Source organism: Sceloporus occidentalis, unplaced genomic scaffold (assembly GCF_023333645.1).
Source record: "Sceloporus occidentalis isolate IW3139 unplaced genomic scaffold, rSceOcc1.0.p SCAF_10, whole genome shotgun sequence".
Lineage (NCBI taxonomy): Eukaryota > Metazoa > Chordata > Lepidosauria > Squamata > Phrynosomatidae > Sceloporus > Sceloporus occidentalis.
Window position 1 is genome coordinate 23,108,271 of NW_028316990.1, and position 14,768 is coordinate 23,123,038.

General features: G+C 46.6%; 1 protein-coding gene across 2 annotated transcripts in view; it reads left to right on the plus strand.

The window, feature by feature from the left end:
• LOC149306188 (caskin-1-like) overlaps positions 1–11,414 on the plus strand; it is an 84,452-nt gene extending 73,038 nt beyond the window's left edge. For both annotated transcript variants that reach the window (XM_089477102.1, XM_089477100.1), the window contains 5 exons: positions 444–545; positions 1,031–1,169; positions 2,198–4,330; positions 4,850–5,243; positions 5,918–11,414. In XM_089477102.1, the coding sequence (XP_089333228.1) occupies positions 444–545; positions 1,031–1,169; positions 2,198–4,330; positions 4,850–5,243; positions 5,918–6,014 (2,865 nt within the window). In that variant the 3' untranslated portion in view covers positions 6,015–11,414. The remainder of the gene's footprint in view (positions 1–443; positions 546–1,030; positions 1,170–2,197; positions 4,331–4,849; positions 5,244–5,917) is intronic.
• Positions 11,415–14,768: the final 3,354 nt, after the last annotated feature.

The following is a 14,768-nucleotide window of genomic DNA, read 5'->3' on the forward strand; positions in this document are numbered from 1 at the left end:
CATGATCACAATAACACCAACCCACACCCCTGATACCAGAAGCTAGATGTTAGAGATTTGTAGTCCATTTTTGTCTCAACCTGATTACATAGCAATATAGGTCCAGAATTCAGGAACACTCATTTATTGCTTGGGTTAGTTCATAATGCCTAATAAGCAACCAAGTAAAGTTGCCAGCTATAGATGCCGGCAAAATGTCAGGAATAAACTCTTCTAGAACATGGCTACATTGCCCCAAAAACCCACAAAAAATTAAGGATGCGGGCCATGAAAGCCTTTGACTTCACAAACCAAGCATCTATCACTTTATTCTTTTGTCTTGCTGCTGGGGAGCTATGTTGGATCTTTGAGGCTTTGGCAGTGACTCTTTCACTCCCGTGGTTTCTCTTTTTGCAACTTCGCTGCTTTCGTGGGGCCTAAAATGTTTGTTGTGTTTCCCATAGGATCTGACAGCCATCGGAGTCACCAAACCAGGACACAGGAAGAAGATTGCCTCCGAGATCAACAACCTAAATATTTCTGAATGGCTCCCAGAGTACAAGCCGGTAAGTCTCATCTCTTTCCCAGGCATGGGTTTTGCTGAGACTGAGGCTGCATCTGCTTGGCAGAAATCGTCCAGTTTGACACCACTTTAACTGCTGTGGCTCAATGGCATGGAAGCCTGGGATTTGTAGTTTGCTAAGGCCCCAGAGGCTAAATATTATCTCACAAAATTACAAATCCCACAATTCTGTCACAGTTAAAGCAGTGCCAAACTGCATTATTTTTGCAGTGCAGATGCTGTCCAGGTCTGAAAGAAGTACAGACCATGCAAAGAACTCAGCTATGCATTCTGAATTATCCAGAAAAGGATGTGTAGGATGGATGGGCAATTCCATACTAAGTGGTTAGCGTGTCAGGAATTTTTCTGATTTGGGGGGAAATGCATCAGCAAAGAAAAGATGTGAATCCAGAGGATGAGCTTTTTGCCTTGGGGATTCTTGCCCTTTAAAAACAAAGAGTTAAGTTTGCTCTCTTCTTCTCTCCCCAGGCTAACCTGGCACTCTGGCTCTCCATAATCGGACTGGCCCAATATTACAAGGTCTTGGTGGAAAATGGCTATGAAAACATCGATTTCATCACTGACATCACTTGGGAAGACCTGCAGGAGATCGGCATCACTAAGCTGGGTGAGAGAAGCCAAAGGCCAGGAGAACTCCCCAACACATGGTTCCAGTTTGTAACAAAACAAAGGGACAGGAGGAAGTGGAAGAAGGGAAACATCATCAAGTTGGCAAGGACACATCTGTGAAAGGCTTGGCCTAAGTCAACATTTCTCAACCTTTTTTTATCCTGGAGGAATCCTTGGAATAATTTTCAGGTCTCAGGGAATGCCTGCATAAAAAGTATGGGGTCTAGAGATCTCTCTCTCTCTATATATATGCAGACAGACACATACACACTCTCTCTATATATTTCCCAGTCATGATATCTCATGGTCAGTGTATGCCACCAATGAGGTTTTAGCTTATGTTGAATATTCCAGTTTATAACTCAACATGCTCCAACAGTTTTCCATTTTTAGATGCTTGTTGAAAAGTCACCTATTTTTGCAAGCCTGTCCCTATGTTCTCCAACCTGCCATCTGTTTCACGGACAACCAGCATTGGTTTAAATCCAACTGTTGGTCCCGCTTGGAGCGACTTGCCGTTGACTTGGTGACTCAGTGGATCTAATTCTAGCCAGGATGAGAAACTGGATTTGGGTCGCTGTATTTCAACTCTGCATCTTGTTTTGCACAGTTACGTGTTGTTATTGCACCTGTGCAGTACCCTGATCGGAGCAGCTCATAACAATGTGGAAATAATACATATATATAAATACATACACACATACATACAAATTTTAAAAATGCTGCACAAACAGACCTGGCTTAACTTGGAGGAGGGCAGAGCCCGTTGGGCAATGATCCAAACTAGTTCATGGCAGTGATGCTTGGCTGGAAAATGGATTCTTCCTCCAGGAGCCGAATGTTTGTCAGACTCAGAACGGCTAAGTTCAGTGTCCTCTTAGATCAGGGGTGGGCAAAGGACAACCAATCCAAGAAAAAACATGACATTTGGTAAGCCTTGTGACCTGAAGTCTGTCCCAAGGTGAAAAACAGCTACAATGCCTTTCTGCTAATAATTCAGCCCTTCTGTCCCATGTCTTCTCTTAGGTCATCAGAAGAAGCTGATGTTGGCAGTGAAGAAGCTGGCAGAGATCCAGAAGGCCGAGTACATCAAGTACGAGTCGGGGACCTTGAAGAAGAAGGGGGCACCTCAGTCTCTGGACACGATGGCAATCGAGTCGCCTCAGCAGGAAACGGCCGAATGCCAGTCGCCCAAGATGACCACTTTCCAAGACAGCGAGCTGAGCAACGAGCTGCAAGTGGCCATGACTGGCACCAGCGAGGAAGGGACGGAGAAACAGGGCAACCATGTGGGCCATTTCCGCGAAGGGGCAGCCTACCGCCACTCCTCTCGCCTCACCCATGAAAACAGTCTGAGTGGGAGAGCAAAACACATGAGTAGCTCCCAAGAGCTGTTGGGAGATGGATCGAAGCCTTCCGGCAGCACCATGTCCAAGAGCCAAGAGTACCTGGTAGAGGATGTGAAAGAGAGTCCAGCCACTTTGCCCAAGGAAGTGCGGAGCCTCCGCCATGGCCACAGCATCAAGAGAGCAAGCGTGCCGCCGGTGCCCGGCAAACCCCGGCAATCGTTTCCCCCATCCACCGGCCACTACACCCCCCCACAGACGCCCACCAAGCCCCGCCCCTCCTCACCACAAGCTCTTGGTATGCCACACGCCACGGCCAAGGTAAAACCCACACCCCAGTTGTTGCCGCAGTCGGACCGCCCCATGTCTCCTCGCTCACTGCCTCAGTCCCCAACGCACCGTGGCTTTGCTTATGTCATGCCGCAACCCATGGAGGGAGACGCTCATGCCACAGGACCTTTGGCGCAGGCGGTGCCGGTGCTGCCAGTCTCGGTGCCGGTGCTGTGTTTGCCTCCCCAGGCCACAGAAGCCGAAGAAGAAGGAGGCCGGCCGAAGAAGAGGGCACACAGCCTTAACCGTTATGCTGTGTCTGACAGTGAGCAGGAGAAGGACGAGTTACTGGTGCCGGACGCCGGGCCCTACGCCACAGTGCAGCGACGGGTTGGACGCAGCCACTCAGTGCGGGCCCAGTCAGGAGGCGATAAGAATGTCAACCGCAGCCAATCCTTCGCTGTACGGCCAAAAAAAAAGGGGCCTCCGCCGCCACCACCCAAGCGCTCCAGTTCAGCCATTTCCAGCACCAACATGACAGACGATTTCAAGGATGGGGAAGAAGGGCAAGAGACCTCTCAAGAGCAACAGCAGCAGAGGCGTGCCAGTGATTTTGGGGGTGCTGTGGATACGGGTAGCGCTGGGAGCGTAAAGAGCATTGCTGCCATGTTAGAAATGTCATCCATTGGCGGTGGAGCCAGAGGTCTTGCTCTCCAAAAGCCCCCCGGAGCCGGGAAGGGTTCTGACAGTTACTACTTGCAACCTGGGGCAGCCCTGCACCCGGCCAGTCCAGAACACTCTCGTGTCGCGACCGTCCTGGCTACCGTCAAGCATAAGGATGCCATTGGGCCAGATGGCGAGGTGGTCAACCGTCGCCGCACAATCAGTGGCCCCGTCACGGGGCTCGCAGCCGCTGCTCGCCGGGAACGTTCTGACAGCATAAAGTCTGACGCGCCCAAGGAAGGTGGCCCTGTGGAGCGTCTAAGGGCAGAACATGTTGGAGGGCCCCCGCAGAACAGTGCTGGGGAGAACATCCCCTTTGCTGAGGAGGGCAACCTGACGATCAAACAGCGCCCCCGACAGATGGGGGTGGCCAAACCCGAGGGTGGCGAGGCCTTGTCCCTGGCCCACCGGCATGGAGACCTCTCCAAAGTGGAGGCCAGTGCCACGCTCAAGAGAAGAATCAGGATGAAACAGAGCCAACAGGATGGCGTCAAGTTTATCCTCACAGAGTCGGACACAGTAAAGAGACGGCCGAAGTTGAAAGACAAGGAGCAGGAGCCAGCCCCGCTCTCAGTCTACCAGAATGGCACCACCACCGTCAGACGCCGTCCGGCCTCAGAAACAAGTGGCGTGGAGGTTGTGTCCCCTGCGGAGCAGCAAGAGAGATACGACTATGCCACCACACAGCCCCCTCCAGAAGGTGAACCCAAGAAGATGGTCAAACCACCCGTTTCACCCAAGCCTGTCCTACCCCAGAAAGTCTCGGGACCACCCACACCAACCTCCAAAAAGGTCCCAATTCCAGGCCCGAGCAGTCCAGGTAAGGGTGTCTTGCTGGGCCAAAAGTATGTAAAATGTAGGGATGGGCAGCTTCAGAGGACCTGGGAAAGATTATATGGCCCAATACTTTTCTTTGCCCTTCCAGAAGTGTAGTCCAACAGCCATGGATCACATGCTGGGAACTTGGAGATCACTGGGAAGTCTGTGGACTGGGCAGTGGGACTGGCTTACCTAACAGTTTTGAACTTGGGAGATTCTCCCTTAGCCAAGTTTCTTGGGGGATGCAATCTTAGCCAACCTCAGGATCTGCCAAGGGCGTCATAGCTCATTCTGTGCAGGTTTTGACAGCTGATGGGGGAGACTTTGGGTAGGGCACAAGGGGTTAAAGGATATGAATAAGCCCTCTGCATCTTGTACAGAAAAGAGAGGAAACATACATGCATGTGCCATTGAAAGGCTTCAGGCCCCTATGTTAGAGGTGTTTCAATGCAACAGTGGCAGATCTACTTGCTCCCCCAAAAAGGGAGTAAAAGAGTTACAGTGCTCTCCTCTCTTACAGAAGTAAAGCGTGTTCATGGGACTCCGCCACCCGTCTCTCCTAAACCGACGCCACCCCCGACTGCCCCTAAACCCAAGGTCCATGCAGTCCTTCAGTCTGCGAGCGCCAGCTCCACGCCTTCCCCGTCACCTGCCAAGCAACTAGTCCCCACCATCAAGCCTTCGAGCACGCCGCCCTCGCTCTGCTCCAGCCCGGCGAAACCCTTGTCCCCCAGCCGGGCTCCCTCTCAGACGGTGCCGGTCAAGCCCCCTCGCTCCTCCATGGCAGGGCCTTCGGTGGAGAGCACCAGCACAGAGAGCGTCCATCAGAAGCTGGAGGAGACCAGTGCCTCCCTTGCTGCTGCTCTGCAAGCGGTGGAGGAGAAGATCAAACAGGAGGACGGGCAAACGGCAGAGTAAGGCACATGGCTGGTATTAAGGGGCATTGGGTGGGAGTCAGCAAATGGCGGAGGGCTGGTTGAGTTTCATGCATAGATGTAGCAACCACCTTAGACTTGCAGTAATGCTTCTTATGGATGAGATCCTATGTTGGGAAAGGTGGATCTTGTAGCTACATCTTCCTCTATTAGACTGCCCTGCATTTGTGCAAATGTCTTTCCCCATCTTACCTATTTTAAATTGATTTTAATTTGGATTTATAGTGTTGTTATTTTAGTTTTAAAGTAAGGGATAAGGGGATGTGTAATTTTACTTACGTATGTGTTATGTATTTATTTATATATTCTATTGTAAGCCCCCTTGATCCTTCTGGAAAGGCAGGATATAAATAAAATCTATTATTATTATTATTATTATTATTATTATTATTATTATTATTATTATTAGTCCCCCTTCCAAAAAGACAACAACCTCACTCTGCAAGAAGCACAGCCTCCCCATCACAAGCATCTCTGTGCTGTGAGAGAGCAGAGGGATGAATGGAGATGCATCCAGTATGTGTTTCTTGCACCAAGATGTATTTCATCTTAAACGCAGGTTATGGGAGCTATAGGAAAAGCATTGGTAGCAAAAGAGAGTGGTGTGGGGGAGGCCAAAGGCCAGTGACGACGTCTTTCTCTTTGCTCCTCAGCTCCGCCGCGGAGTCCAAGAGCACAGTCAGCATCCTGGACGACATTGGCAGCATGTTCGACGACCTGGCTGACCAGTTGGACGCCATGTTGGAATGAGAGCTGGCCGACAATCCCAGCCAACCTCAGGATCTGCCAAGGGCACAAGGGCACAATCATCTCCATGGAAGATCTTCCCTTTCTCCCTTCCCTTCCCATCTTTTGAGGTTTGCACAATGAAGATAAGTATTACCTCAGGATTGTGCTGAAACAAACGAGATGCTTGGGAAAGGTTTTCCTTGCAACCAGTTTTGCGGAAGCAGAGAACAATAACAACGACAACAGAAGAGAGGATCTCTTGTATTTTCTTTTTCCCCTGCCCCTTACCTAAACACCTGTTGACCTTGGGGAATACTGCAATTTTCCTTCCTGAAAACGAAGTTAAAAAGGCTAACAATGCGCCTCTTTATGGGCAGGAGCTTCCATATCTACGAGATGAATGCGAGCGTCCAGGCTCCACTCAAGTCAAACTCGCTCCTCCTCCTCCTCCTCCTCCTCCATTCAATTTGGAAAGTATTTTCTCTATTCCTCCTCGCTCTTTCCAAATGAGTCCCCCTTCTCCTTTTACCCCACAGGTATTAACAGTCCAAAAATATGTTATCGAAACGTGTGGCACAAAAATAAGTATTAGTCTTTCTCTGGTTCTTCCTGTTTTTCCGTTGGGGTTGAGATTTCGTCTTGGTGAACAACTCTTGCCTTCTGTGTTGGTCCTGTTCCTTGACTGAGCAATGCTGTCCTCTCCGGCGCGGCCGCTGCCTGTTCCGGTGCCCGTCTGACCCTCGCCGGGAAACGCCTGAAGAGCGAGGCATGACGGGGCTGGGGATGCCCGAGGGAAGCTGCGGAGTCCCCCCCTCCGGAGGCTTTCGGCTAGCTGCATGCTTTGTTTCTTTGTCCCAAAGGTGTTTGTCTGCTCCTGGTGATGATGAAGCTGTGACTGTGAGACGTTTTTGTTCTGTTGATGAATTTCCATTTGAGATATAAGCTCCTTTCCTCCCTCCTTGGTTCGTTTTGCCTGGGAAAGCACCGTCCCCGGTGGGAAGGTGTAGGCGCCTTGGTACATTTGCATGATCGATAACAGTGTTGAGAAGGGAAAAGGGGAAACAAAAAAGAAATTAGAAAACATCCTGGCCAAAATCCCACTGTAAATATCCCCAGGTGGCCTTCTGTAGCTGCCAAAACAGAATATTTATTCCCGATTCCTTTCTCTTTGCCCCCGTCCCCCTTAAATATATATATATATATGTATATCTATATCTCTCTAGGCAAAGGGCAGTTCTGAGCATGAGGGGCTTACGTTGCACTTTCTCTTTGCTTCAAAGCACTTGCTTCCAAAGAGTTTTGTCCCTGATCGAGCAATTCCTTAGCGATGGTTCCTGGGAGGATGAGGAATGAGGACACAGAGTTCAGTGTAAGCAGGGCACAGCCGTGGCAGTACAGGCAATGACAAATCGATTTTGTGGGAAATGATGATTGTGAAGCAGCAGGCGCAGTGGTGGTCCTGGATTCTAGCAGGGGTTTAGCAGAAGGGGAACTACCCTCCTTTTGTATTCTTGATATCCCAAAAGCAAAGTCCAGTTCTGCCCCGTGCCAAAAGTGAGTCAGTTGCAGCCATACGCTGGGATGAGGTTTGCATCTTGGGCTCTTGACATCCGTCTCAGCTGCACTTCTTACCCTACTAGATCTTGGGATGCTTGTCCTGCTGTATGACTTGGGGTGCTCTTGCTAGTCATCCGTTTAAGAAAATATATAGGAAGAGGGTGATGAACCTTGGGGAAACCTGGCAGTTGTAGTTTGTGTTGTGCATGCCCCAGAAAAGGGTGGTGTTCCATCAGATTTCTGTGAGCCCAAGGAATGCAAAGTGAGCCAAAGATTGTACCCATCTATTTAGTGGCACATGGATTTTGCAGCATCCTCAATCCACAAGAGGGTTTGCTTTTTGGAGAGAAGAAAGTGTCATAGCAGACTCCACAGTATGGGAGATTGTGAATTGTTCTGCATAGCTCTCTTGCAAGACTGAGGTGCTCTGTTGCAGCAAAGGTTTAAAGGGAGGAGGTTTGAGATGGATGGTTGGATTCCTAAGAGCAGCATTGCGTTCCTCTTCGCAGAGGCAGCCTGCAGAATGTAATGGTGGCCCAGTGGACTGCCCTTGCCCTGCGCTCTACCAAATAATCCCTCCTTTCCCTCTCTTTGGTTGCAGTGGGAATGTCCAAACACTGCAAGTAGTTTTGGAGGGAGAGGAAGCACCTGAATGTCAAAGCACCAAACAGATCCACTTGTTCTGTTAGCTGTTACGTCTCGCGTCTATGAGGTCTTCTGAGCTTCCTTGGCTGCCTTTTCCTGGGCTTGTACCATTCTGAAATGAGCACAATCGGGGGTTCCCCCAAAAGTGGAATACCCATTCCTTCATCTTCCAACCGAATCCTCTCTGCTTTTCTTAAACATCATCTACTCCTGTTCCTTCTTTCCTTCCTGGCGATGTGCACATGTCCCCTACAAGAACAACACTATATATTGACCTTGATGGACATAACACATTTTTACCATTAAAAGTGGTAGCTTCACCAGAAGCAAAGGCCATACCAGGTGGTGCTTCAGCACTAATATTGACTTGCGTTCATGCACATATCCTTTAAAAAAACCCATGTGTGTCCTCAGTTCTTGCCAGTAGGCAAGCATAAAGCTGAGTTACACTGGATTTGAAGCTGGTCATAGGCATTCCTACGATAGGTTCATTGTGATTTTCAGTCCTTAAAAGGAGGGTTTCAGGGAGTGGCACCCCAATGTTTTTGACAGGTACACTTCTGATTAATAAGTAGCGTAGACTGGTCTTCGGTGTCTTCAACCTGTTGCATTTTATCCAAACCCTTTGTTAGGATAGCCTCATGCTTCCAAGACAACTTCAGTCGTGTCTCAAAAGGCCTTTCATAAATCATATCATCATGGTACTTGTTGGAGTAATTTTAAAATAATAATTTTCTGCATCGTCTTGACTATGGGAGCCAGAGCCAGAGACCCAGTCTTTCATCCCAGGCATTGCCACTGATAGCATTGCCTCTTGTTTTACGTGTTGCTCTGCTATTTTATGTTCATCCTCATGTGTACCTATGGGATTTCAGACATTTTCAGTAATGGGAAATCCAGGGGTGGAAGGAAATATCTCTTCTCTCCCGCTCTTCCTTCCACTGCTTCTTGTCGCTGCTAACAGAGCGAAATGATAATCTCTTCTAAATAGCACTTCCTTGTATCCCGTCTTTCCCTGAATCATGGCGTTAGCAACAGGAGTCCATCTGAGAGTAAGGGAAAATTGCTGCTGTTTCCCCAAATCTTGGTTGCTAAGTCCTTGACTTCTTCCTACCAAAGGCTATTCCAAGGAACTCCTTGAGTTGGTGAAGATTCCTTCGGCAATTATGCTCTTCTTTCCAAGAAAAGAAAGCCATTTTGGCATAATGGTTTAAGTATAGGACTAAGATCCTGGAGATTTGGGTTCGATTTCCCACTCGGCCACGAAAACCCACTGAGTGTGACTTTGGGCGAGTCACATCCTCTCAGCCCCAAAAAATCCTGCGATAGGTCCACCTTAAGTCAGAAATGACTTGAAGGTACACAACAACAACACAGCTGATAACAATCCCATCCTTGTGTTTGAAAACGTGAGCTTCTGTGGTTCCACTGTCACTCCATCGTCATCCTCTCTTTAAATACTGTTGCGGTCCCAAACGGTCCTCTTCGTTCTCCTCTTTTTCCCATAAAAAAGAAGATTCGGAACATTTAAAAATGACAGAAAAATTAAACTAAGAGAGAGCAAGAGTCGGTGCCCAGTTTGGCTTCGGATATGATTTCATGGATTCCAACCCATCAATTCAGACCAACATCTCAGGAGAACTTTGGGTCGCCCTTCAGACCATCAAACCCTTTTAAACCCTTCTCAATGTTGCGGACAATGTTAGTTAAATGCACCGAATATATTAGTGACCAGGCTGGGGAAAAAAGGTATTGTTGGGGTTTTGTTGTTGTCCATGTGGATGATGGTCTCCTCTTGAAACAGCCATGTTTATTATGAATGTTCTTAATGTGTGAAAGCAAAATCAAACTCTTTTTCTTTCGGCAGGTGATTAAAGGGACGGAAGAGAAAAAAGAAAAGAATAAGCTATATAAAGGAGTATTAATTTATTGACAGAAGTTATTTAAGATGGAATTCCCCCTATTCCCCCAGAGAATAATTAACAAAAAATACATAAATAAAAGGAAAGGACTTTAATATAAGAAAAGATTTTAAAATATTATCTTCAATTGTATATTAAAAACAGTTTTAAGAAAGAACTGGAGTTTAGCTTGACTATTAGACTTATAATAAGCTGTGTGTCTTTGTGGTTGAGATCATTTGAAAAGAGTAGCACAATGTTTTTTAAAAAAGGTACCGTTTCTTCTTCTTCTTTTCCAAGTGTACAGAAAACATGACGTTTTTGTTATATTATTATAATTTTTTTCCGTTTGTCGTTTTTCTTTTTACGGTTTTCATGGGGAAAAAAAATCAAAGGACGTGCCTTGTTTTATGAATTTTTTTTTGTCGAGTCTCATCTCTGACAAAGTATGTGTTCCTTTTGGTGCGTTTTATTTTTTACGTCGAGGTGTGCGTATGCGTGCGTGTGCCCAAATGTGTGCGCGTGTGTAAGTCTGCATTTAAATGCATGTGTGTGGAAGTATTTCTGTGTATGCGCAGCTGTATATTTCATGTACAAAAATGGGAGTCAGTCCAGTTTTTAAAGCCTGGGCCGCAAACTCGCCTGGTTCCCTGGCGCCACCGCCACGGTTTTCCGGACCCAGGCGCACACTCTTCTCTCGATAGGTCCGTCTTTGCTGATCTCCAAAACGTGTCTGGCACAACTTTGAGATTTCTTAATTATTAAAAAAATAAAATAAATACAGAGACAACATAAAGATACCTGTTGTAAAGAGAAACAAAATGTATCTTTAAGAGGGAAAAGAAAAATATTCCAAGATTCTAATGCTGGATATATACATATTATATATATATATTATATATATTTTTATTATTAAGTTATGGAAACTGTATTGTATTCCCATCCTATCAGAGCTATGCATCTTGCCGCCAGTCTCCTTTTCTTGCTTCGTGCGTCCCACCTGTATTATTATTAATTATTATTAATTATTATTATTATTTGATGGCTTCTGTGGTACTGTGAAGAATTTTGCTCTTATTTAAAAAACAAAGAAGTGTCTGGCTGTAAATATTTAAAGGCGGGGGGAGGAAGAAGAGGGGAAAGCAGCCTCCGGTTGGTGCTACTTCATACATACGACATCAACTCTAAAATAGAGATTTTATCATTGAGGTTAGAAATAGAAAAATCCCACCTCAAGGGCAGTTCCAGGACATACTAAGGCCTGTCTAGGTTGTCATTTCCAGTACAAGGAGGCAGTGCGGTTGTTGCGTTTACACCCAGTTGGTGCTTACTAATAAAATTCAAACCGAAGGGGCCTGCTGACGTCTTTTGCTTTGGTAAGTGGACATCTTAGCTGTTTTGCTGGAAACGGTGATGGAGCACTGGCCAAACTTGGGTGTTCAGACGGAGTCTTCTTTGCATTGTGTGGTCACTGTCTGGGGAGCTGCACCTTGCCCATTTTCACAGATGTTTGCAAGAGTGTTTGGGGGATGGAAAAGAAAGCTGAGCAGTTCTGCCTTTGTTTACTTGAGGAGTTACTCTTCCACTTGGCTGCGGTGTCCCCTACCTACATGGCCTTCCTTTATATTTCATCTCTTCACTGGTACAACTGAGGGAAGGTAGGAGAGACACCATGCATTAGCCTTCTTCCTCTTTCCCAAAAAGCCACAGGTGGTGGTCCTCCTGATGTCATTTCAGTTAGCACCAATCTCCATGGTTGGCACCAACTTGGAAAGCCAACAGGTGGTCATTTCAGTTAGCACCGATCTCCATGGTTGGCACCAACTTGGAAAGCCAACAGGTGGTCATTTCAGTTAGCACCAATCTCCATGGTTGGCACCAACCTGGAAAGCCAACAGGTGGTCATTTCAGTTAGCACCGATCTCCATGGTTGGCACCAACTTGGAAAGCCAACAGGTGGTCGTTTCAGTTAGCACCGATCTCCATGGTTGGCACCAACCTGGAAAGCCAACAGGTGGTCATTTCAGTTAGCACCGATCTCCATGGTTGGCACCAACTTGGAAAGCCAACAGGTGGTCATTTCAGTTAGCACCGATCTCCATGGTTGGCACCAACTTGGAAAGCCAACAGGTGGTCATTTCAGTTAGCACCGATCTCCATGGTTGGCACCAACCTGGAAAGCCAACAGGTGGTCATTTCAGTTAGCACCGATCTCCATGGTTGGCACCAACTTGGAAAGCCAACAGGTGGTCATTTCAGTTAGCACCGATCTCCATGGTTGGCACCAACTTGGAAAGCCAACAGGTGGTCATTTCAGTTAGCACCGATCTCCATGGTTGGCACCAACCTGGAAAGCCAACAGGTGGTCATTTCAGTTAGCACCAATCTCCATGGTTGGCACCAACTTGGACACCCAGCTATAGCACATTTAATTTCTGAAGTGGGGAGACATTTTGTGAACCAGAACGCACTTTCTGGTCAGTTTATTCTGGACAGAACTACAATATATACTCGTGTATAAGTCTAGAAATTTTAGACAAAAAATTGACCCCAAAAATCTGGGTTGACTTATCCACAGGTTAATGTAAGTACTGCACTTTAACTCTTGTTTTTTTAAAAAGGAATCATCCTTTGGTGAAAGGCAAGAGCATAATCTTTCCTGGAAGCACTGAATGCCCTCTCATCTTTCCAACTTTTAGTATGAGCACAGTTATACCTGCTGGAATTTAAAAAAGTTTTTTGGCATTGCTTTGCTTAGCTTCATGTCCCTAAGTTTTACCCTTGACTTATCCTTGGGTCATATCAAAATCTGTAATTTTGGCCCCAAAACATGCACTCGACTTATACGTGAGGCCGACTTGTAGTTGAGTATATACGTATACACAAAGTCTTAAAGGAAAGAGGTGTTCTCCGTTCATCAGTATCCAAAGCATAGTGCTATACGCACGATGTTCCATTTTGGTTCTTGTCCTGTACCAACCCATTTCTTAGTAGAAGCGGACCTATGTGTGTATCCAGCCTTTCCTTGAGTAGTTCAGGCTGTAATCCTGTTAGTGATAGATACGAACTTTATGTGTGCATATTACCTTGTTCTGAACAGGACACTGTTTTCTAGCTCCTTGCACTCTATCCAAATCTTCTCCAATAAGACAACTGCCAAATGCTGGTGGCATTGCTGGTTTAGCGAGAGAGAAGAAAGGTGACTTAGGAGGAAGCTGCAAGAAGAGAAACAAGGGCATCCTCCATCCCAAGGTACTCAGTTGGAGGATGGCCTCACTTCTTTTTCCTTTGAGTATTACAGGCTGGAATCCAGTCTCTGTGTGTATGTCTTTATTTTCAAGTAAGGCGCCTTATTCCCTTTGCGCCCTGTCCAAACTTTTCTGTCAAGCCATGTACAGCCAGTGCTATGGTGGAAAGATATGGAGGAGGTGAATAAGCAGAAGGGACTCCCTGTCATCCTTGCTACAAGTTGCTAAAGTGGGCAAAAGGAACAGGATTGCACCTTTCCAAACAACCAAGCCTGATTTTCCTACTGTTTCTTTGCAACAACAACAACAACAAGGTATGTGTGTCCCCCCAATTCCCTTAACTACTGTGTATACTCATGTATAAGTCTAGAAATTTTAGTTAAAAAAAATGATCTCCAAAAACCTAGATTGACTGATCCAAGAGTCAATGTAAAAAAATATACTTGAAGTCTTATTAAAAAGGGAAGCATCCCCTAGCGAAAGGCAAGAGTGCCATCTGTCCTGGAAGCACCGGTCTCCCTTTACTCTCTCTTCCATCCAGCCTTTAGTGTGAGCCATAAGTTATACCTGCCGGAATTTTGTAGGGTTTTTTGCCATTATTTTCCTTTACTTCATCATTTAGATCCTTTGTTACATGTCCCTAAGTTTTACCCTCGACTTATCCAAGAGTCATATCAAAATCTTTAATTTTGCCCCCCAAACTTGCCCTCGACTTATACATGAGGTCGACTTACAGTCGAGTATATATAGTAGTCATTTAGGCAGCTTATACATAAGGTTGACCTTACAGCAGCTTGTAAAGTCCACCATGGGCAACAGTGGGCGGGCTAGAGGCCCACATTAGACTCCTCTCCTCCAGAGATCTGAGAGGGCTACACCCCACTGCCACAAAATGGTCACCAAATGTACCCCGACACCTTCTAGCAGGGGGCATTTTCACATCTTTTTAGCCCTCTTGGGTCATTTTAGGTCTAAGAAAGGCCTTTGTAAACAGGAGTTTATTTCTGGTTTATTTCCAGTTCTACAAAATGCCTCTCTGGTCCTAAAATGGCCCACCCACCCAAAGTAGGAAGAATGCCCCTCAACCCCTTAGAAAGCAAATTTTGGGCAAACTGACCCTGGAAACTGTAAGTGGGCTGTACTTTGGCCACCCATGGTCTAGTGTCGTGGTCCCCAAACTCTGCACTTTATAGGATTTTGGACTTCAGCTCTCAGAAGCCTCAGCCATGTTGGCCAATAGTCTGGGATTCTGGGAGCTGAAGTCCAAAATCCCTTAAAGTGCACAGTTTGGGGGCCGCTGGTCTAGTGTATAAGTTTAATGGGTGTCTCCACAAATTTAAGGTGGGAAGGGATGTAAGGCAGGCCAATTAATGAGGGGCATTCCTCCTTTGGTGCAACTCTGCAGGTCTATCAATAAGTCATGC